Source organism: Aulonocara stuartgranti (assembly GCF_965226115.1).
Source record: "Aulonocara stuartgranti genome assembly, chromosome: 1".
Classification (NCBI taxonomy): domain Eukaryota; kingdom Metazoa; phylum Chordata; class Actinopteri; order Cichliformes; family Cichlidae; genus Aulonocara; species Aulonocara stuartgranti.
The window spans coordinates 25310749-25334007 of NC_138939.1; the positions used below are offsets into that span (position 1 = coordinate 25310749).

At 42.5% G+C, this 23259-nt stretch overlaps 1 protein-coding gene across 1 annotated transcript; it reads right to left on the reverse strand.

The window, feature by feature from the left end:
* Positions 1–15231: 15231 nt before the first annotated feature.
* On the reverse strand, positions 15232–16683 carry LOC309702695 (piggyBac transposable element-derived protein 4-like). The gene is made up of 3 exons (XM_082527309.1): positions 16250–16683; positions 15620–16160; positions 15232–15467 (listed from the first exon to the last, which is right to left on the reverse strand). Exons 1-3 carry the CDS (start codon positions 16433–16435, stop codon positions 15391–15393), a joined length of 804 nt encoding a protein of 267 aa, XP_082383435.1. The 5' UTR covers positions 16436–16683; the 3' UTR covers positions 15232–15390.
* Between the last annotated feature and the right edge of the window lie 6576 nt (positions 16684–23259).

Below are 23259 nucleotides of genomic sequence, written 5' to 3' on the forward strand. Positions count from 1 at the left end.
AACTGTAAACACGTTCCCATGCACAAAGTTATTCCATACTGCAGAGAGACAGCTTTCCTACAACAAGGTAAATATTCCTGAATAGTGACGGTGACTACACTTTGTACCTAATGAAATTGCTCCTGGTGGTTGTATTCAAATGTATTCAGAGTAGCTGCTGTCTCAGGTACAGGACACTTGTGACTGATTAAAGTAGCTGCCTGTGTGTTTATGAGCCATCTCCCTTCAACTTTGTTAGCCAACCTCTTTACCTCCAGTGTTTTAGCTGCATCAGAGGCAAGCTCCAAACCTACCCCGCCAGTAGCAATAACCCCACTGCAAGTTCTGCAGATATTGCATAGTCTAGTTCAGTGGTTACCAAACTTTTTTTTGCTAGGTCCCCCGAAACACATCCTTCAACCACACACACACACACACACACACATTTTTTTTCAAACACCATTGCAGTTTATTTCACACCTCAAACCTTTTGTAAACAATTAAACCAATAAAGGTAAACTGCATAAATTAAGTTGCAATAAAATAAACTCATATCTCTTTTAAATAACGGAAAGACAAAGCATCTTTATGGTGTAATTCTTTTATATATAGTTGGAGGTTGTTTTTTTTTACTGTGTAAGAATATTCAGTATTGCTATCAATACATTTTTTCAAAAAAAATGCCTCTCTGTGCAAAATGGGTTTAATAACACAAACAACTGTGGGATCCTGTTTGTCTGTGATTTGGACAGGTGGAACGAATTGTGGCAGCATCAGCCTGATATTATTTATTTCCCACAGTAACTTTACTGTATATAGAGCTAACATCTCCAAAATTTCAGGAGTATTTAGTCATTATAAGAAGTGTTTGTGAACTAAAGCTCAAGAATGTGGGATCCTGTTTGTCCGTGATTTGGGCAGCCCAGTGCATCCTCCCAATGCAGGGGAAAGAAATTCTGCCAGGGTGCCATTGTACAGGTGAAGCCAAAGGCAAGATATCATAATAATTTCTGTTCTTTGGCTTGGAAGGAATTTGGTTTGGAAAGCATATTTGTTGACGCTTCATCCTGTGCTTTGCGTTTGTGTGGGAGCCTCGTCAAGAAAAACCTGTCCATTATGCCAGCAGTGTCCAAGCATTCTTTTTTTTATTCATACCCCCCCCCCCCCCCCCCCCCCCCCCCCCCGTAATGGCCCCTTACTTTGGGAACCACTGGTCTACTTTATGTTGATATCCAAACCCGCTTAAGAATGGAATTGTAGCCATGGAATTGCAGATTTAAGGCAACACCTTACCAATAGTTCCACTAATTTTGTAGCCCGAGTTGTTTGTCTGGCCTCAACACATAGTGGATAGTGCTTGTACAGATATACAGTACCTTTCTGACTCTTTGAATTTTGTTTTATGTTAAGGTTTCCTATCAGCATTTAATGTTTCACATCCATTGTTAATTACAACAAGCGTATTACACACATCGAAACACGGGGACATCAAAAGGCTGAATGTAATGAAGCTGTATCACACGTTTCTACATCTGCAAAATTTCTTCCTTGGAAAAAGGAAGATTTTAATGCTGCAAGGCTTTTGTCTGTTTACCAGGCTTTCTGTTACTCCCATTAATTTAAAAGTATCATACGGCGCAGCCAGAACAGAAAATCTATTCTGATATTAACTCTGGTAACATTTAAAATGTATCTGTCTTTCTCACTGCAAGGTCATAAAACTTTCATTTTTGTGAAATGCGGACTTGTGATTATCAAAGACTGGTTGCGATCCCTCAGTCACTGATTTATGAAATGGAATAGACTAATTACATACTGGATAAATGAACCGTGGAAGAAGCGGAACATTTGCATTTAGTTATGAAAAGAGACTGTGCGTACGTGCGCGTGTCTGTCCATAGGACTGTGAGGGAATGTGCGCAATACTTCTCGCACCCTCTTTGTCTTAACCTGATCCATTTCAGGTCTATTGTATTGTCAGTTTGATTTATGTGGCGCCACACTTGAATCTCCCTACAATGTCAACCCTATGAAAAATATATGCAGCTGTTCATATAATGTGTGATGATATCAATGCTCTGATGAATGCCTTTAGTTCGATCTCCCTAAATAAGATGACTACCATCCAGCCCGTAGTGCCAGCCATTAGCAAGCCACCCGGCATGCCTGGAATGTTAATAGGATTAGCATTAGCATTTCCTTCAGGTCTGCTACCTGTCTAGCATTAATGCTTTGATCTGCTCACACAGAGAATAGAGAGTAGGCCTTTAACAAGAGCTAACACATGTCTTTGCTCCTATTGGTGCTAAGTAGAACAAGAAAAGGCGGCAGGTGGAAATGTGTACAGTTCGGATTAGTTCATGTGTATTAGACCATAATTGTGATGTGTGAATAAAAGCTGGATAAGAGTTCACTGGTGGTTAGCTGAAGGACAATTTTCTGTTCGTACAAAGAAAACCACACACAGGCACATGCACACACACACATACACACAGCTACATTACTCCTTTGTCTTTAAAGCAGTTAGCAGCTTAACATGGCGATGAGAAGCTGGCTTTTTAAGTATTTTCATGGTTTTGGTGGCAAGTACACTCACACAGATGACGCTAGCCACTTAAAGGCTTAATATTAATTTCAGGTTGTAATAAATCTATGGTACTGGTAATGAAACAGGTCTGAAGCTCCTTATTTTGAGTAAAGGATTAATGCTTTCTCCTGCCTGTGGACCATTGATGCTGCTTTGACCAGCAACTGGGAAAATACATTAGTCATGAGATTAACTACACCCCTCCACCAATCTACTTAGCTGAAGAGAACTTGAAATCTATCTGTCTAAATCTAAGTGGTTCCCAGGGGTTGTTAAGACAAACAGCTTGAGGCTGTTGAAATGTGTGCACAAGGTCCCTTGTCAGGCTTTTTGCGAGCTGGCGCTTGTCTAAACAGGGCAATGTGAGCAGTTCCAAGGTGAATTTTTAGGGTCACTTGTCCGTTTGAGTGTAAAGGGGATGAGGCCCCGCAAAAGAGGTGCCTGTGTGCACCGAGGGCAAATTACATTACTGTAAATGACGACCAGCCCCCCCATCAGCCTCATCTAATGAGTGAAAGGGAAAGAAGACTTAGAAAAAAAAATACATTTCCTTTGGTAAATGACAGACAAGACAGAATTGAAAAATGTAATGGTCCCAGAATTCCTCATGTTAATGCCATCTAAGGAATGTATTCATATTAATCTAGTCCAGTGGGTCTCCACTGAGTAAAATCCAGCAAGAGCTATTTCTTTTCATATTTCTAATAATACAATTAAGAAAAAATAATTGATGCTACAGAGTTTCAATACTGTTCTCATTAAACATTATCATGCCTATCCCTTCAGTTGTTAATATTGATTGTGTCAGAAAAAGATAAAAGTTAATAAATTACATGGGTGGGGGGAAAAAAGCATGTACAGTTAATTTTACACAGTGGTTGAATTGTAGAGAAAAATGTCCTTAAAAAACATCCCGGCTAACAGTCGGGACAGTGCCCAGTGTTCCCTGAATGTTCCTGGACAGTTAAGGTTTAGAGATCTTTAAAGGGTGATGGTGGGCGAGGTGTTATTTCACAGGCTAGATATCCTAGAAATGTTAACAAGTCTTTGCATGAAGGACTGCACCTATTATTGTAAGGACTTTGGAGTTTAATGTTTACAGGGGTATTATTTGTTTACTTTGAGAGAACATTGTAGGAACATATGCTGAATATATGAATGCTATTATATTACCTCCCCTCTGGTTCTGTACATTATACTGTTCCCAGAATATCTGCAGAACCTTTAGTGACATTTCATTGCTCATTCCTAAAATATCTCTGCGGGTGCAGAGAATCGTTCCATTTCCTTACAAAGAAAGTTCTTGGACAGTCGTGATGTCGAGTTCTTTAAAAAAAGGCGGAGAGATGTGATCTAATGGAAATTCAGGTGACATCCAGAACATTCTGGGAATGTGTTTAAGACCATCAAAGTACAATCTTTCTACACTATGTTTCCATATAGAGTACTAAAGAACCAGTACCATGCTTCTGCAGAACTTTTAGGGATCAAACACATTTTCCTCCTTCACCTTCCAAGACAGTTCCCAGGAATCAAAGTAACAATTCAAGAACTCTACAGTGAAAAAACAAACAAACAAACAAAAAAACCTTAAAAAGGTTCAATGGAGAACTGAGATATACGTGTGTATAGGGTACTCAAAGACAGAAAAGGGCAGCAGAAGGCACTGGGCTTATAAAAGGTGGGAGCAGGAGCAAGTAAGCTGTAGAAGGCCTGGGACTGCAGTGATGGGAAAGGTGAGCTTTTTCTTTTTTGTTTTTTCAAAGTAAGACACGAAACCAGGGAAAACACACAAAATACAGGACATTTTAGCATGTTAATTGTTTCACAAAGCACCGTGTTGAATGTTGCGGTTGTGGATCCAGTGCATGTTAGCTCTTCAAAGATGTATTCATGTCTATCAAGTCTCAAGTTAACTAACTATGACTTAATATGCCTAACAGGCTATACGTGCACTTACTGAACCCTGCGTGTTTTCTACATGCAGGGTGCCACAAAATTTGAGTTTCAAGATCCCATAATGCACCTGGCAAATTACATCATATTAAGCCTGAAGTAATCTTCTGATCTGTTTATGTTCCACACAAACCCCTTTTTGTTCATGGGACAGTACTGACGTGCATGTACTGAATTTCATTTTGCTGGCTATCTATGCCCCCACCCCCTGTAATCTGGCTCATTAACTTTATATATGTTTTACTTAGTTAGAACTCCACTGCAATGTATTCTTGTGCCTAAGAGTATATATAATTATATAATAAGGATTTACAAAGTCCCAAAATTCACCTTAATGTTTGTCAAATAATGTCTAGCTATAAAGAGGTCCACACCATGACTGCTCAGGATTACCATTGGAAAGCATTAAGGCAGTCTCATTTCCAGCAGAAGGGATGTTCTGTGAACATACAATATAACCTCACTGTAGATTCTGCAAACATTAAAGCAGCCTAGTGTATAATATCTGCAAGGAATATCTTATCATAATAGTCTCCTCCTGAATATACTCTGAAAGTCAGTAAAATATAATGTCCCCCTTACCCACAAAGACCCAGACATCACGGTCTTTTGGGAGTGTTCTGGGAACGTTACAAAGCATTTCTCAGTTAAATCCATCCCTCACTCATTGTGCTGACCCCTCCCATTCTGCTTGTTCCTTCCTTGTACCGTCTTCCTGAGACATTTCTCATTTCTCTAATTTGCGCCTCTTCGTCTCCTCTGTTCTCCTTCCTGTGACCTGCAAATCAATCTCAATAATCTATGCTGATGTATGTCTCAATTCCTAAAATGCATCTCTGGAGGAAAGAGGAGGCTTGCCAGAGGTGCTACAATTAAGAATGCACATCTCCCTGTTGAAGAAGTGCTTTATGAAAGAGGCGTGGCAAACACCTGGAATAAACACACCATGTTGAGAGGAGAGCTTGAAACAGCAAGGCCTTAATTATTCATGTTGCTTAACTTATTTAAGAACCAAACTTTCTGTGTTTCTGTGAGTTTGAAAAAAAAAAACATGATCATTATTAACAATGTTACATCTGAACCATCAAATACTGCTGCAATTGGAATGAGAAAAAAAAGTCATACTAAACCTTACAATAAACAAATTGTTACACCTGATTGAAAAATGCTGCTGTAGCAATTAAAAAAATAATAATTTAGCTGTGTCAAACATCATATTTAACTGATATCACTGATTTCTCATTTTGTTAAATGCCTGTTGCATCTCTTCTGTTGCTTCCTCCACCCCTCCTCTGCTTACATCTCTGGTGGGATGCATTACGATGGAAAGAGAAGAACAGAGGATGTGCAATCTGTGAAATAAGCAAAGGGGCCGGTTTTGTGTAGGAGGCAGGTAGTGTCTGAGAGGAATGACCAGAACGACCAGATAGCTGACATACCTGTAAGAGCTTAGCTGATTGATTATTTAAAAGGGCTTGGCGTTCCAACCTTTGCTCTCTTCCCACCAGCAAGCAGGCGCTGTTGTTCTGAGTTACTTTGCTTGCCACTAGAGGTCCCTTACTGTACCTTTTGAAGCATAATTATAGGTAGCAGTACAAGCACAAATGACATGGGGTTGAATAATGTGGAGAGTAGTCTTGTTGTCCACTAAGTGGTGTTTTGCAAATGACCGCAGTTGAGACCTTGTTATGAAGAGTCTGTCAAATATCCATTATAAATTTACCTTTTAACTGTTTGACTCAAAAACAAGCGTTTGTGTGCTTAAATTCTCTGGCTCAATTGCCAAGGAGCACACGTATGCAGTGAGGGAAATAATTATTTGATCCCCTGCTGAATTTGTAAAGCTGCTCACTTACAAAGAAATGAACAGTCTCTAATTTTTATGGTAATTTCAATTTAATGGAGAGAAATAGAATATTAACAAAAAAAAAAAAAACCCCAACAAAAAACCCCAAATTACTTAAAAGTTATAAATTGATTTGGATGCTATCGACTGAAATAAATGTTTTATCCCCTATATTCCCCACATCTGTCCGCAGAATTAGTTCTTTAATTTTAATCTTTACGCCATCAGGGCATCAGGTAAAAGACTTCAAACCTGCACAAGAAAGACCACCAGCAAGACGCTTGGTGAAAAGATGACAGCTGTTGGTGCAATTATTGAGAAATAAAAGAAATACAAAATGACCAATCATCCTTGGTCTGGAGTTCCATGCAAGATCCTACCTCATGGGATGAGGATGGTCATGAGAAAGGTGGTGTATGCTGATTGCAGTTAGAACCACAGTCCCCAAGAGGTCTGCTAGTTCAAGAAGACACATGTGCAGCCTGTCTTAAGTTTTCCAGTAAGCATTCTACCTGTTGTGTTTGGATGAAGAGAAGTGCTGAATATAACCCAAAGAACACATCCCCACAGTTTAGCATGGAGGTGGAAACACTATGATTTGGGGCTGTTTTTCTGCTAAGGATACAGAATGACTTCACCTCATTAAAGGACAGAGCAATTTCATTCCCAATGCATAACATACGGACGATTTGTCACGCCCTTAGACGTCTCATAGTGAAGCAAAAGGTACCCTCCCACGTCCTTATTAAAGGCTCTGGGTTCTCAATTGACTCCTATATATGCAGCGATAAGAGATGCTTAGAGCAGAGGCTTCAGCCGTCTATTCCAACACAAACACATGAAAGTAATCACTGATAATTCAAGAATAAAATGGCTACATGTTGTGGCCATCACATAAGGTTTTCCAAAGTGATTCAGTATGTGAAAGTGAACAGATTTAAGGTACATAATGTTTTGTTCCGTTTATTTTCATTTCACACATAAAACAAATTTATAGATTCATTCCAACTCGTTCTCATTCCCAACGTGTAGCAATGTGACAAATCGTCAGTATGTTACACGTTGGGATGAAAATGTGTTGTAAAGGATCTCAGGCTTCCGCCAGCCTGAACACTGAAGATGGGCAGTGGATAGGTTTTCCAGAATGACAATAACCAAAACCTATCACCAAGGTAATAAAGAAATGGCTAAAGAAGAAGCACATTAAGATCTTGGAGCGATCTAGTCAGTCCAGACTTCAATCCAATAGAAAATTGGTGGAGGGAGCTGAAGTTGCCATGAAACCTAAAAAAGGTTTCTGTAAAGAGACGTCTAGTGATCTGATGACAACTGCAAAAGACTTCTCACTGTTGTGCTTACAAACAAAATCAAATTTCACTCAATGAAATGCAAATTTATTCATAACAACTTGCGTAATGTGCTTTTTGGTTGACATTCTGTCTCGCTCAGTTAAAATGAAACCAAACTACAGATCTTTGTAAGTGGGCAAAATCACCAGGGGATCAAAAAACAAAAACAAACAAACAAACAAACAAAAAAAAAGGTTTATCCCAGTGAATGTGCTCCCATTGCAACCCTTAAACACAGATTTCCCCACAGGAAATTCAACTATGAGTCCAAATTAGCTATTGTTATAATGTTTTAACTATAGGAACTACAGATTTTTTTTCCCTTATTTTTGTTTTCATGAAAAATAAGAGCCACATATGAGGATATTTGTTTAAAATTCTGATAGAACAGTAGCAGTATAATGTCCTCGTAGGTGGATATCAGGCCCTTGTAGAGCAAAATTGAGTATTTGGTCTAAATAACCCAAAATGTGATGTCCAAAAATGTGGACCCCAGGTCCTAGGAGGTTAATAGTGAAAATATACCTGCCTTGTCTTCTTTGACTTGGGCAATGCACTTGAACGCATACTGTACAGTATCTATTCACACCCACTCTCCAATATATTAGATTGTAGCGGCCGCCATCTTGCTCTCTCTCGTTTTCATCTCCCACATGGGGAACACTGTTCTTATTCTCTCTCCCTGATCTTATTCCTGCTGATGAGGGTCAGAGGAGGACTGAGAAGGGGTAGAGGAGGTGGGATGATTTGACCTGCAGGTGTTTCCCCGTGAGCACAAAGACCTCTCCACAGGTCGATAATGCACACACTAATGGCTGTGAAGAGACTGGACAGGAATGAGAAATAGCCCTCATCTGTTAGGGTAATGGTGTCCCTGGGCCCACTCAGCCCATTCAAGGGAAATACTGTCAGATCTCTGTGCTTTCTGTGTGTACCTGCTCATGTTAATTACAGACAGTGGCAGACAATCCTGTGTTTCAAAGGGCCAGTGCCTTGGTCATATATCATCCTTACGAGTGTAGTAGTAAAGGGTGGGAATTAATAAAATAAGAGAAAATTCCATAGACAGATATGGCCACTGTCTATGGGCTTATTTATTCATCGAGTCCTAGTAACAGAGCATGAATATGCTTGGTAAAACTTGTGAAAAGAATGATGAGTTTGCTCTTTTAAGCCTATCATTAAAGTGGGGGGGGGGATCAGAAAATGTGAACTCAAAAATCAGATGAACGAATGAGAGCGATTAAATGCAAATAGCGACTTATTATAGCAAGAACGTTGCAAAGAAGGTAGGAGTTGCTCAGGCTGGTAACTGGAGCTCTGGGGCTGAGCTGCAGGTTGGGCTTAGTGAGCAGAGAAGTGCAGAGAGGCAAATCAGGCTGAAGTGCGTTAGGGAAACAGCTCAGCCTAAACCTAAACTGCCCCCCCTCCCCGGTTGTAAGGTGGAGGGGGTAGCTGGGGTTCCAAGATTGACAGACAAGCCAAGTTGGAGAGGGATCCAGTGAGGCTTAAGTATGAAGGATTCAGGACAGACAGGCAGGAATTGTGCACTCTGAGAGCCCTGTGGCGACTGTTTAAACACAGCCTCTGTGGACAGCTGCCCACACTTCAAGGCTTCAGGTGTATCCATCAGGTATCAAGGCCAAGACTACTTGTCATTGGAGGAAGTACAGTCACAGGTTGGAGTTATAGCTCTTTTGGGAATATAAAAGAATGATAAGGAAACATAACATAGATCACTGCTCCATCCTGCTCCTGCCCGCCTACAGGCAGAAGCTGAAACAGGAAGCTCCAACCCGGAGGGCGGTGCACTGTTGGACGGACCAATTGGAGTCTGCGCTGCGGGACTGTTTTGATCACGCGGACTGGGAAATGTTTCACGTGGCCGCCAGAGACATTGATGAATACACAGACTCAGTCTGTGGATTTATCAGGAAATGCGTGGAAGATGTCGTCCCATCCAGAACAGTCAAATCCTTCCCAAATCAAAAACCCTGGATTAACGGAGATGTTCGCGCGGCACGGAACACCGCCTTTGCCTCCGCGAACACATCGGACTACAAACACGCACATTACCAACTCCGGAAGACGATCAAAGCAGCCAAACGTGAGTACAGGGACAGGGTGGAGCAACAGTTTGACAACCCTCGGAGTATGTGGCAGGGACTAAACACGATCACAGACTTTAGAGGGAAAACCAGCACACCGCAGACCACGGCCTCTCTATGTGAGGATCTAAACGTATTCTACGCTAGATTCGACACAGCGAACACCATGAGACCGGACAGTGTGCGCACCGCGGATGACGTCAGTGCGCACACTGTGTCTGAGGAGGATGTGCGGAAGTGCTTCAGGAAGGTGAACGCACGCAAAGCTACTGGTCCGGACGGGATTCCCGGCCGCGTCCTCAGGTCATGCGCGGCTCAGCTGGCTGGAGTGTTCACGCACATCTTCAACCTTTCCCTCTCTCTGTCTGTAGTCCCAGCCTGCTTCAAAATGGCCACCATCGTCCCTGTACCCAAATCCTCCACCATCTCCTCATTGAACGACTGGCGACCTGTAGCCCTGACCCCCATCGTAAGCAAATGCTTCGAGAAGCTGGTCAGGGACTTCATCTGCTCTGCACTACCCGACTCACTGGACCCTCTACAGTTTGCATACCGCCACAACAGGTCCACTGATGATGCCATAGCCCTGACACTACACACTGCCCTGTCACACCTGGAGAAGAGAGACACGTATGTGAGGATGCTGTTTGTAGATTACAGCTCAGCATTCAATACCATCGTTCCCTCGAAGCTGGACAGGAAACTGCAGGATCTAGGACTGAGCAGCTCCCTCTGCAGCTGGATCCTTAGCTTCCTGTCTGACAGACGCCAGGTGGTCAGACTGGGCAGCATCACCTCATCCCCCATCACACTGAACACTGGTGCTCCACAGGGGTGTGTACTGAGCCCTCTCCTGTACTCACTCTACACCTACGACTGCACAGCCACTAACAGCTCCAACATCATTGTGAAGTTTGCGGACGACACTACAGTGGTGGGTCTTATCACCAACGGTGATGAGACGGCTTACAGGGAGGAGGTCAGCGCCCTGACCCACTGGTGTCAAGACAACCATCTCACCCTCAACGTCGCAAAGACAAAGGAGTTGATAGTGGACTTCCGGAGGTGCAGAGAAGTACACACCCCCATCACCATCAACGGCGCTGCTGTGGAGAGAGTGAGCAGCTTCCGGTTCCTTGGTGTACATCTGGCTGAGGATCTTACGTGGTCAGTACACACAAACAAAACAGTGAAGAAGGCGCAGCAGCGCCTCTTCTTTCTCAGGAGACTGAAAAGATTCGGCATGAGCCCCCGCATCCTCAGGACCTTCTATCGCTGTGCCATTGAGAGCATCCTCACTGGATGCATCACCACCTGGTATGGCAACAGCACCGCCTACAACTGCAAAGCTCTCCAGCGAGTAGTGCGGTGCTCTGAACGGATAATTGGAGGTGAGCTTCCCTCCCTCCAAGACATCTACAGGAAGCGCTGCCTGAGGAAAGCGGGGTGGATCATCAAGGACTCCAGTCACCCCAGCCATAAACTGTTCAGACTGCTTCCATCAGGAAGGAGGTTCTGCAGCATCCGGTCCCGTACCAGCAGACTGAGAGACAGCTTTTTCCATCAGGCCATCAGACTGCTGAACACGTCATAGACACCTCAGCTTCACTACTGGAACTTCAACATTATGTACTCCACACTGTATATAAATGCCACTTGTTTTGCACATATTCAACTCTGTATATTTTATATATTTTATTATTATTATTATTATTATTTTATTTTATTTTTTTACTATTTAATTTGTAAAAATGTGTATACACACACACACACACACACGTAGGAAAATATTTAGTATACACATCCAGAAATGCATACACTATTATATATTGTACATATATTTATTAGTTTCAGGTTGGCCATTCTTGTATTTTGCTCGTTTGTGTTGTTGTGTTTGCACATCTCTGTTGCTTGTGGGGCTCGCACACAAGAATTTCACTCGCATGTGCTGTGCCAGTGTGCCTGCACATGTGATGTGACAATAAAAAGTGATTTGATTTGATTTGATTTGATAACAACTGAAATTAATATCCACATAACACCACCTTAGTCTCCTACTTCAGACACTTAGAATTTTTATTCTCAGTCATTACATTCGAGTAAATCTCCATTGCATTTAATAGAACTACTGGAGTTTATGAGCCACCAAACAGAGTGTCCTTCAAGATAAAAAACAGCTATATGGAACCTTTATGAGTGACATCATCTATCATCTATTATTAGAGCAACGTGCAAGAATCTAATGATTCACCATCTGTCTGCAGACACCAAGGACCATCAGAGCTCCTGTTTTCTAAATTTAGAAGAAAAAAATCAAACAAAAAAGAAAAACTCTGCATAGTTAGCAATCATTGTATCTTTGCCACATGCATGATGTCTTGTATTCAAAGAGGGACAGAGCGAGAGGAATGTGCAATACACGTAAATTGCCTATTTTTATAGAAATTCACTCTGTTTTCAGGATGGCTTTCAGAATGGATGGTGGCTTTACACGTGTCAGCCTTTATTGCCATTCATGTTTCTTTTTACCTGAGCTTACTGCTGTAAGTGTTTCTGCGTAAGACAGCCGAGTCTTCTGAATATTTTTCCACATGAGTGAACGTGGTCTTACATGATTTCCACAATACAAAGAAATCTATCCTTTTAACAGAGTGGCTGGCTTAAAGGGACAGTTCACCCCAAAAATCAAGTTGACATATTTTCCATATTTTCATCCTATCACATTTATCTATAATAAAAGCAGATGGCACTTGGGTTTAGGTGCAAAAATGCCATAAATAGATAAATTCAATAAATAAATACGTTTTACAAAATTAACTGAAATTCCACTTTTGAGAAACCATGATGTAATTATTAAATTAAAAAAAATCAAAATCCACAACCCACCATATGAGCAGGTTAGGGTATTGTCTACTGCACCTAGCTAATGTTAAAGCTGGGTCAGGTAGGTCACCATTATTTTCATTACTGTACAGATTTTCTGACACACCCCCTATTTGTTATATTTTACTATGAAAATGGAAAATAGATAAAGCGATTTATTGAGTCGTGCAATGGAATACATACAAAACTAAATACAAAAAGAAAGTTTTATGGCTGTCAAACTGCATTATCTTTGGAATCTTTCATTGGCTAAACTAAAGAAAGGGGAAATAATTATATGTGCCTGAAGGTAGTTGGTGCTTTGATAAGTCCAAGTTTGCTGTTATGTAGACACAACACTGGTACAGCTCTTGAATTAGGAGCCTTTTTTGTCCAAAATGATTTATAGCTCAGTGTTAAGTGGCTTAACCCTTTAAGACCTACCATAGAACCAAGTCCGCCAGAGCTTATATCATATTTTTACATGTTGTAGTGCCATTTTTGGGAGCATTTCAAGTTGATATACATCGATACAACCATTATAGCCCAAATTTTAATAATATCTCTGCATTAAGTGCATAGTAATTACATAAATTGCAAAAAAAAATTAAAATTGTTTTTGTTTTTTTAACACATATTTCTAGTTAGAGACATTTAAGAGGCTTTTCCCTCAAAACTGTAAATACAAAAAAGTTGCACAAAATAGTTTCCCACCACAGGAAATTTATTTTGAGTGTCTTCATAGTTTTAATTTTTAAATACACCAATTTTTATATACTGCAGCAAAAATGCAAATAAATATTATAATGCAAATTTGCAAAAAAAAAAACAGCATATGGATCAAAATAAACTGTTTCCAGCAGTGCAATATGAGTCCTAAGCATCCCAGAAACGACACAGAAAGTCATAAAGTCAAACATAACTTTTAAAAACACCAGTATAGGCTCATGAGGCCCTGATGGTAAAAAACTACATTTCCGCAAAATGACGTCACTTCCGGTTTCGGGCAGGACATGGCGGACATGCGATAGTTCGCGCTGATGGACGTAGGAAGTGTTACAAACAGCTGATCGGATCAGCAAAGCGTGTTTCTGGAATATTATCAGAATCAGAATCGTGTTTATTGGCCAAGTATATGTGCAGACACATACAAGGAATTTGGTTCCGGTAGATGGTGGCTCTCAAGCACAGCAATGTAAATCTCTCTCTCACACACACACACACACACACACACACACACACACACACACACACACACACACACACACACACACACACACACACACATACGTGTCTATATATACACATTACACATGCATACACATACATACACATACATACACAACGCTGTGTAAACCAACTATAAATAACTAATCTAAACTTATATACATAAAATACAGAAATGAAATAAGGTGGAATGAATACTACAGAATGTACATAAGGTGCAGTTGCAGTCTGGCAGTGGGAGCAGTGGGAGCAGTGTGACAGGTCAACTGTTTAGAAGGGAGATGGCGAGGGGAAAGAAACTGTTCCTATGTCGGATGGTCCTGGTCTGCAGGCTTCTGTACCGTCTGCCAGAGGGCAGCAGATCAAAAAGTCTGTGACCAGGGTGTGAGGGGTCTGCGATGATTTTCCCTGCCCATTTCCCGGTTCTTGAGAGGTACAGATCCTGGATGGAGGGCAGGGGGGCACCGATGATCCTTTCTGCTGCCCGTACAGTCTGCTCCTGTCCTGTTTAGTGGCTGCACCATACCAGACTGTGATGGAGGAGCACAGGACAGACTCAATGACCGCAGTGTAGAACTGGATCAGCAGCTCCTGTGGGAGACTGTACTTCCCCAGTTGTCTCAGGAAGTACATCCTCTGCTGGGTCTTTTTGAGGATGGAGTTGATGTTGGTCTCCCACTTCAGGTCCTGGGAGATGGTGGTACCCAGGAACTTGAAGGTCTTCACAGTCGTCACAGGGCTGTCTGATATGGTGAAGGGGAGCAGAGTTGAGGGATGTCTTCTGAAGTCCACTGTCATCTCTACAGTTTTAAGAGTGTTCAGCTCCAGATTGTGCTGACTGCACCAGAGTACCAGCCGCTGAACTTCCTGCCGGTATGCAGACTCATCACCATCCTGAATGAGGCCAATGACAGTGGTGTCATCTGCAAACTTTAGGAGTTCTTGGAGGTGCAGTCGTTAGTGTAGAGGGAGAACAGTAGTGGTGAGAGGACACATCCTTGAGGGGCACCAATACTGAGGGACCGAGTTTCAGAGGTGATCTCCCCCAGCCTCACTTGTTGCTTTCTATCTGTCAGGAAGCTGGTGATCCATTGACAGGTAGCTGGTGACACGCTGAGCTGGGAGAGTTTGGAGGAGAGAAGTTCAGGCACAATGGTGTTAAAAGCCGAACTAAAGTCCACAAACAGGACCCTGGCATAAGTTCCCAGGTGGTCGAGGTGTTGCAGGATGTAATGCAGCCCCATGTTTACCACTAGCATCCCCAGGCTTCTACCTTTCTACCTATAAAACCCGAGAGCAGCCAAATGGCTGGTAGGCTTTTAGCTAAGCTTTAGCTTCAGCCAAGTGGAAGCTAAATTGGCTAGTCATTCATATGTATATTAGGTTGTTACCTGGGAATTCTGGAGGGAGGGGAGTGGGGGTGTGTGATTGAGGGCGTGGGGGAGCTGCTAAAAGCTGTGCACTTCCTTTTGTGTTTCATCTTGATGCATTCTCAATCATCCAGGGAAATAAATCTCCAAAAGTCACCAACTTGGAGTGTTTCAGTTTGCCATCTTAGGGAGAAATCAACACACATGGGTGTATGTCCTTTGTTGCTGAGATTTATTGATAAAAACAGTACAAAAAACCAACCATTTGTACACATATTTACAAATAATAATAAAAAGTGAGTGAGTACAATTCAACATTTTCAGCAATCACTCACAATCCTGGCACTGCCATGGTATCTGTAGTCTGCATTTACCACATGTGTATCTGTTGCAGTGAACACATCGCACAGTGGCATGATTGTTCTTGCATTTGTGTTTGACCTGACACGTGACTCTTTTTCCAGGGCTAGGTGTGGAGGGTTGTGTCCGAAGCAACTGTTCTTTTCTTGCCTTCTTCGCAGCTACATGAGAGTGAGCCAACTCTGTTGCAAGCGCCACCAGGAAGTCCACCCGTCTTTCCTTCGTCCCGGTGCATGCTTGATACAGCACATGTGCATTCAGTGCTGCCATGTCAATCATGTTATAAAACACGGCAACTGGCCAGCGCCATGTTCCTTTGCGGACAGTGTACTCCCGAACCATCTGGTCCATCACATCCACGCCACACTTTGTTTTGTTGTAAAGGGAGACAGTGTTTGGCTTCCTTTTGGTAGTGTTATCAGTCTGAACCACGCTGTGCATGCTGCTAAGAATATAGACTGTCTTCTTCCGTTTGGCCGCATACGCCGTCAGCGTGGCAGCAGAGGTTGAAAACACCTAAGAAATAAGATAAATTGTTATTTCCATAGCCCTTTTACACACAATGAAACACATAAACATAGAACCACAAAAGACCTGTAACATACCTGAGTGGTGAATTCATTGCGATCTGTCTGTCTAGTGGATTGAGGAATTTCCCTGCGAATCCTGTTGACTGTGCCGAGGATGGTGGTTTTCCGTCTAAGAAGTTTTTGCGCAAGTGAAAGCGATGTGAAAAAATTGTCCGTGGTAACATTTCTGCCCTTGTCTAGGAATGGTTCCATCAGCCTCATTACTACATTTTCAGAAAGTCTCTCCCCAGTGGGACGACTGGGGTCCTTGCCAAGATATGGGAAGACATTGCAAATGTACTTGGATTTTAGGTCGCAAGCCACCCAAAACTTGATCCCAAACTTGTCAGGTTTACTTGCAATATACTGCAGGAAACAGCACCGAGTCTTTGATGGGAAAAGCTGTCCATCAACGGTGATATGTAGACCAGGGTTGTAGCACGTGATGCAGTTGGTGACAAATGATCCCCACACACTGGAAATTGCAGCGAACTTGTCAGTCTTTGCTCGATCACAGCGGGTGGACTTGTCATCAAAGCGTAGGTTTTTGCATGATGTCTTGGAAGCGGTTTCGTGCCATAGTTCCAATTATCTGTGGGTTTCCCAGGTTTGCTGACCAGCAGTCATTTACAGATGGAACCCTGTAAACCCCCCGCAAGATCACAATTGCAATAAATGCCATTAGTTCAGGGAGGTCCATGAACCAATGAACATGCTCCGTTTGCTGTGCATGTTGAATAGTCCATTCTTGAATGCTACGAAGCATGTCAAGAGTGATGAAACACAGGAAGCTCTGAAGGCGACTCGAGATACTTCTCCTGGCCTTAGCCGTTGGCTCTCCATCTGCAGCGTACGCTTCTATTGGGGTGAAAGGGAGACAGGTCCCCACATGTTCTTCACGCCACACTGTGCCATCTTTCGCTGTCTCAGTCCCCAAACAAGCTCTCTTTTTCGGTGGAGAAGCAGTCTCCTCATCTGCAGTGTGAACAAATTCAAATTGTGAGCAATGGGAAGGTCAAACAAAATCACAAATGCATGCATAGATACTAATTATAATTCCAGTATCTCCTCCTCTGTATCAGAATAATGTCTGAAATATCTTACTTACTAACTACATCCACTTACTTGTTTGAAATGAAAAAGGAAATAACATGAAATGAAACTAACTGGAAGACTGATCAGACAGCTCTGAGTCCGAATCCGGCTGAACTTCTAGGTCTTCTCCATCCGAGTCACAAGGGTCGACTTCCGTCAGGATCATTTCCAAGGCCTGCTGAGTGGTGAGTCTTCTCTGCATTTTCTTTCCTTGGAGAGGAGGTCCGTACACCACAGAATTCTTCAGGGCAATGAAGGATTAGGCTAAGTGCAGTGAGATTGTATCATATATATACCCTTGGTACAATAGTACCAGTGCTCTGATTGGTGCCTCTGATTGGTGCCACAAATAACACCAACAACAACATTGTACCAGTGCGGGGTGTGACCGTCACACAAATAACACTGTGACGGTGACCGTCACAGTGTTATTTGTTATTTGTGGCACCAATCAGAGGCACCAATCAGAGCACTGGTACTATTGTACCAAGGGTATATATATGATACAATCAACCACCAACCTGTTTGCCCGGTAGGCAAACTGCAGAGGGTCCAGCTGGTGGCCTGTAATGTCTTTCAGATGGGCTAACACCAGTCGTTCGAAGGATTTCATGACCACAGACGTCAAGGCGACAGGTCTGTAGTCATTCAGTCCTGTGATGGTGGGTTTCTTGGGAACAGGGATGATGGTGGAGCGTTTGAAGCAGGAGGGAACTTCACACAGCTCCAGGGATCTGTTGAAGATGTGAGTAAAGATGGGAGCCAGCTGTTCAGCACAGGTTTTGAGGCAGGAGGGTGAGACACCGTCTGGTCCGGGGGCTTTCCTGGGCTTCTGTTTCTGAAATAGTCGGCTCACATCCTCAGTGTGTATTCTGAGTTTCAGGGAGGAGGAAAGGGGGGTCAGAGGTGTGGTGGAGGTCGTTGAGTCTGGATTGGAGAGGGTGGTGGTGGTCGTTGGGTCTGGATTGGGGAGGGTGGGGGTGGTCGTTGAGACTGGATTGGGGAGGGGGAGGGTGAAGGGGGGAAAGATGGAAGGTGTGTTGGGGGTCGATGTCTGAAGCAATGTTTCTGGGGAGGGGAGGGTGAGGCGTGGGAGTCTGTCCGTCTCAAACCTGCAGTAGAAAGTGTTTAACTCATTGACCAGGTCTTTGTTTGCTTCAATAGCGGGTGGGGGGCGTCTGTAGCTGGTGATTTCCTGCAGGCCCCTCCACACTGACGCAGGGTCGTTGGCTGAAAGCCGTTCTTCCAGCTTCTGGGAGTAGATCCTTTTAGCTGCTTTGATCTCCTTGGTCAGTGTGTTCCTAGCTTGTTTGTACAGGGCCCTGTCACCACTTCTGTAGGCGTCCTCCTTGGCCTTACGAAGATGTTGGAGTTTAGAATTGAACCATGGTTTATTGTTGTTGTATGTGCAAAAGGTCTTTGTGGTACACACACGTCTTCACAAAAACTGATGTATGATGTCACAGTGTCCGTGAGCTCATCTAGGTTCTCAGATGCAGCTTCAAAAACAGTCCAATCAGTGGAGTCAAAACAGTCCTGCAGTTCCTGCTAATTCTAAAGGAATCCGGGAATTTCCTCTCCAGGGTAGTAATCTGGTCAGCCAGCTCGCACAGTGCGTTGTTCGCGTTGGCCTGTGGAGGGATGTAAACTCCAACCAACACGAAGGAAGAAAACTCCCGCGGTGAATAAAACGGTTTACAATTGATGAAAAAACTTTCCAAGTGTGGGCTGCAGTGTTTCTGTAACACTGTGACATTAGTACACCAACCTTCATTAATGTAGAAGCAGACTCCACCACCCTTTGTTTTCCCTGAGAGCTCTGTTTTGCGGTCCGCCCGGTGAAGTTGGAAGCCCGGCAGATTTAAGACAGCGTCTGGGACTCGCTCATTGAGCCAGGTTTCAGTGAAGCAGAAGGCAGCAGAGCGTGCAAAGTCCTTGTTAGTCCGGTTTAAGAGCAGTAATTTGTCGACTTTGTTTGGAAGAGAGCGGAGATTCGCGAGGTGAATGGAGGGGAGTGCCGTGCGGAATCCTCGCCGACGTAGTTTCACTAGCGCACCAGCGTGACTCCCCCGTCTACGTCTCCTCCAGGAGCCACAGAGAGCTGCTGCACCTCCAACTAAAATCTCCAAAAAACTTTCCGGGTTTGTGAAAAATGGATAAGAACTATAGTGAGACGACTGCCTGATGTTTAGCAGTTGATCTCTGGAGAAAGTGATGTGGTCTGAGTGACCAAAAGCGCAGAAAATAAACAGAAACAAGAAAAGTGCGAGAGAGCGCAGTACCGAGGCTGCCACCCGCGGCGCCATCTTGAAGTATTATGTTTTTGTTGCTGCAAGTGCTTTTTATGCAGTTTTTGCAAAGCTATATGTGGAAGGAAACTGTGACCAGGACAAGCTGATGGCATAAGATGTAAGTACAACTCCTCTGGTTTCATATGCAAAAAAAATTATTGCGCTAGCTTATGTGGTTGCAGTGCTACCAGGATTTAAAATTAGTTACGCAAAACGGAGCGTGTCCGCTCCGACCGGCTTTAAAGGGTTAAACAAAATGATCAGGTACAAAGATTGGACTGAAAATCAGTGAAAAACCGGCCAATCACAAAAGGAAAACTTTAAAAGACCTTTAGAAAGTCTGGAGAACTATTGCTTGACACCAGTTTAAAAATTACATGAAAGCCCAGCTCCTTGGAAGCAAAATGTATAAAGAAACGAGGGTTGGATCAAAACATTTGCACAGTGCTGTAGATTTTCCGATGCTGTCATAAGCATGAGCCTCCTTTTTGATGCATAGACGAGATGAGCACTTTCTTCTGTAATATTATAGCTGCTGTTTGTCATTAGATAAAAAGACAAATAGCTCTTGCATTAAGAAAAGGACGACATTTCGATAGCTGATACCTCCCAAACTGGGAAACATCACACCAAAATAATCAAAATGAATAAATAGCACTACAGGCCAGGGGAAGAATATGTCAATTTGATTTTGGAGTGATATACTCCTTCAGGCTACAGAGCTCTGTTGTAACTCACTTGTGGTCCACTGTGCCGAGAGAAAGAAAGAAAACAATATAACATTCAATATTTTTTATTCCCTTACTTTGATCTTTATGGTAATCTTGGTTGAAGAATAGAATATTTAAATAAAACAGCTTGATGCTCATGTTAAAACTTGATTTTGGTGCAATATCAAGACATTTTAAAACATCCGTAGAGCCCCGTGGTCATGACCACAGCGAATCTAATAGCCATGCAAATGATTTCAACAAAATGGCTCACCTCCTTCACCTCCAGTTTGACACTGAGAGTTGCCAACAGGCACGACAGCTTGATGTTCTAAAGATGGCATCACAGGTTGTGCATCCTTGTGTCTCTGTACATGAAAATTTCCATGTACAAAGAGACCCTATTTGAGGCATCATCTCTATATTTGGCAACAGAGACAGATGCCTTGTTTACGCAAAACAACATGACACAGAAAGAGGCGGGACTTTTTTCCATTATATATACAGTAGATATGCTTCAGTGCCTCTGAGTGTGTGTGTGTGTGTGTGTGTGTGTGTGTGTGTGTGTGTGTGTGTGTGTGTGTGTGTGTGTGTGTGTGTGTGTGAGAGAGAGTGAGTGTGTGTGGAAATTGGCCCACATGCAGCCCACAGTTGGAGACTGAGTGGCTTGGTGAGTCAGATAATTGAATGAGTCAGCCGTGACGATTCAAGCACATGGGTTGAAGGTGTAAGAAGAATCCTAACTCTGCATAGAAGGAGCAACAGAAATAGACTAAAAGGCATGGTTGTTGTTCATGTATCCAAAAACATACCGGTAAGCACAGTAAGCGTTCACAGTAGTTTCTAACTGTCCAGTGAAGCTTGAAGGCTTTGCACGGTCTCCATAAGCCTCTTAATCATCAGAAGCCGGAAATGGCAACAGACAACCAGCTGCTGATGCTGCGGATCACCGGGAAAACAAACCATATCACTTCATGGCCATGACAAGAATTCTCATTAGTTTAAAAAACTTTGCAAAAGGTGTTCGGACTTTGAACTGCAGTGCTGGGAGTTACACTCATACGCTGAAACAAATGAGAATTCGGATCAATACATTAATTTCTTTGGCTAAATTACACTTATTTAATTTGCAAGACTTTAAGTAGATTTTGCTGCTTTAATTATTCCCGACCCCTAAACACTGAATATACACTTGAATTTAATTAATGAGGAGCAGTTAATTTTGCAGCTGCACATCCACTTTTACCACAAAGAATTTCTGAATCAGATCCTTGGAATTAAAGAACAACTAGTCTCTTGGTCTTTTCTTGCATTTTGCAATCTGCTGACAAACAAAATGACACAGTCAGATGAGGAGCCGTTATAATGCTGCAGTTTCTGTTTTGTCTCAACGTGTCGAAACGGCATTTCTAAATATACACTATGGTCCAAACACACGTGTGACTTCGCGACCTGCGCGTGCATGCAGGAAGGAGAAGAGACGCATAAAAACACATGAAGCAATAGTCTGTTTACTAGCATCAAAATGTGAGGTCAATTTTAGATCACACAAATAAAATATTAACCAAGGATCCATGACTAAGACACTGCTCTTGGCACTTTATCTGATGCCCACTAAGTAAGAGCTTCTGAGCGAGCTGCTTTCTTTTTCCAAGACTTGATAAATCATTTTACAAAGCCAAAGTCAAGGAAGGAGAAATGTAACGTAAGGACCATTGTGTTTATTGACCACATCCCCACCATTATTTTATGTGATGCTGCGTATAGCGATTTAAGAGATATTTTCAAAAGGCGACTGTTGCCTTTGTGAATCTGCAGGAGAAACCAGCTGTCTGATGTGATGGATGGCGTTGGCAGTTACATAGTGTTTCATTTTCATAGGGCTGGCCATATTAGATCCCCAGATGGCACTGTTACGTGTTGCATTGTGTGTACTTTGTATCACAGCATTGCAGTGGATTTCTTGTCACTTATTAGTCATTTACAAAATAAATTAACATGAACATCAATGCAGCCGTTGCTTTGATGAATCAGTTCAAGGAATGAGGCAACATTTTAATTACAGTGATTATATGGGCCTACTGCACGGTTCAAACCAGTTTATAAATGTAATATGTGGGCCGCTGTTTTCCAGGCCAACAGCTGAACTATGCTGTAGAAATTGTAAATACAGTCTCTTCAAAATGTAAATTATTAAGACAAAGCGAATAAAATCCAAGCTTTGGAACGATATGAAGGTTAAGTAAGCTGTTTTCATTTATCGTGTATATTATTACTCTGATTAAAGCAAGTACATGCATCATCTATTGTATTTTGACTGAAGCCCACTTGTTTTAAGGAGTGTGTTTAACCATCTCATCAACGAGTTTTCAGGCACAGCAGGCAAGTCTTATTGGCAAACAAGATGTAATGAAACAGTGTTGTGCTACCCGTCCACCAATATTTGACAGACAGACAAACAGTGTGCAGACACACAGTTAGCAATTAGCCGATGAAGACTAGCCTCTAAAGTAGCAGCTATTTCCCACAGGAGCTGGCAAAGACCAAAGCGCGGCTAAAAAGAGAGTCAATATTGAACAAACAGAGGAGGGCTGATGATAAAAAACAATACAACACATCGATACTGTAGTCTGTATTGTCAATGTGGCTGCCCTTAAAATCGCAGCAGAAAAGCAGCTGGGCCCGACCTCAGTCTGTACAAATACATTCCTGTTTTAAAATAATGAGATGTTTGATACATTATGGGAAAAAATAACATTTGTTAAGTTTCTGATTATCTGCTGTGATCGTCTAGTTTTAAAGAAATGTTTACAGGATATTTATTTGGCAAAATCGTCTTCTTTCGGATTGCTCCCTTTGGAGTGGAGGCAGTGGATCATCTGCCTCCATCTCACCCTCTCTTTACCATCCTCCTCAGTCACACCAACACCGTCCTCATTCACTAAATCCA

Bases quoted from the DNA above. Each gene is read 5' to 3' on its own strand.
- LOC309702695 (XM_082527309.1), bottom strand. From the start codon at position 16,435: ATGAGGCTGATGGAACCATTCCTAGACAAGGGCAGAAATGTTACCACG. The intron at 16,161-16,249 runs GTATGTTACAGG...CTTATTTCTTAG, and splicing joins GCAATGAATTCACCACTCAG to GTGTTTTCAACCTCTGCTGC. The intron at 15,468-15,619 runs GTGAGTGATTGC...TTTCTCCCTAAG, and splicing joins ACCATGGCAGTGCCAGGATT to ATGGCAAACTGAAACACTCC.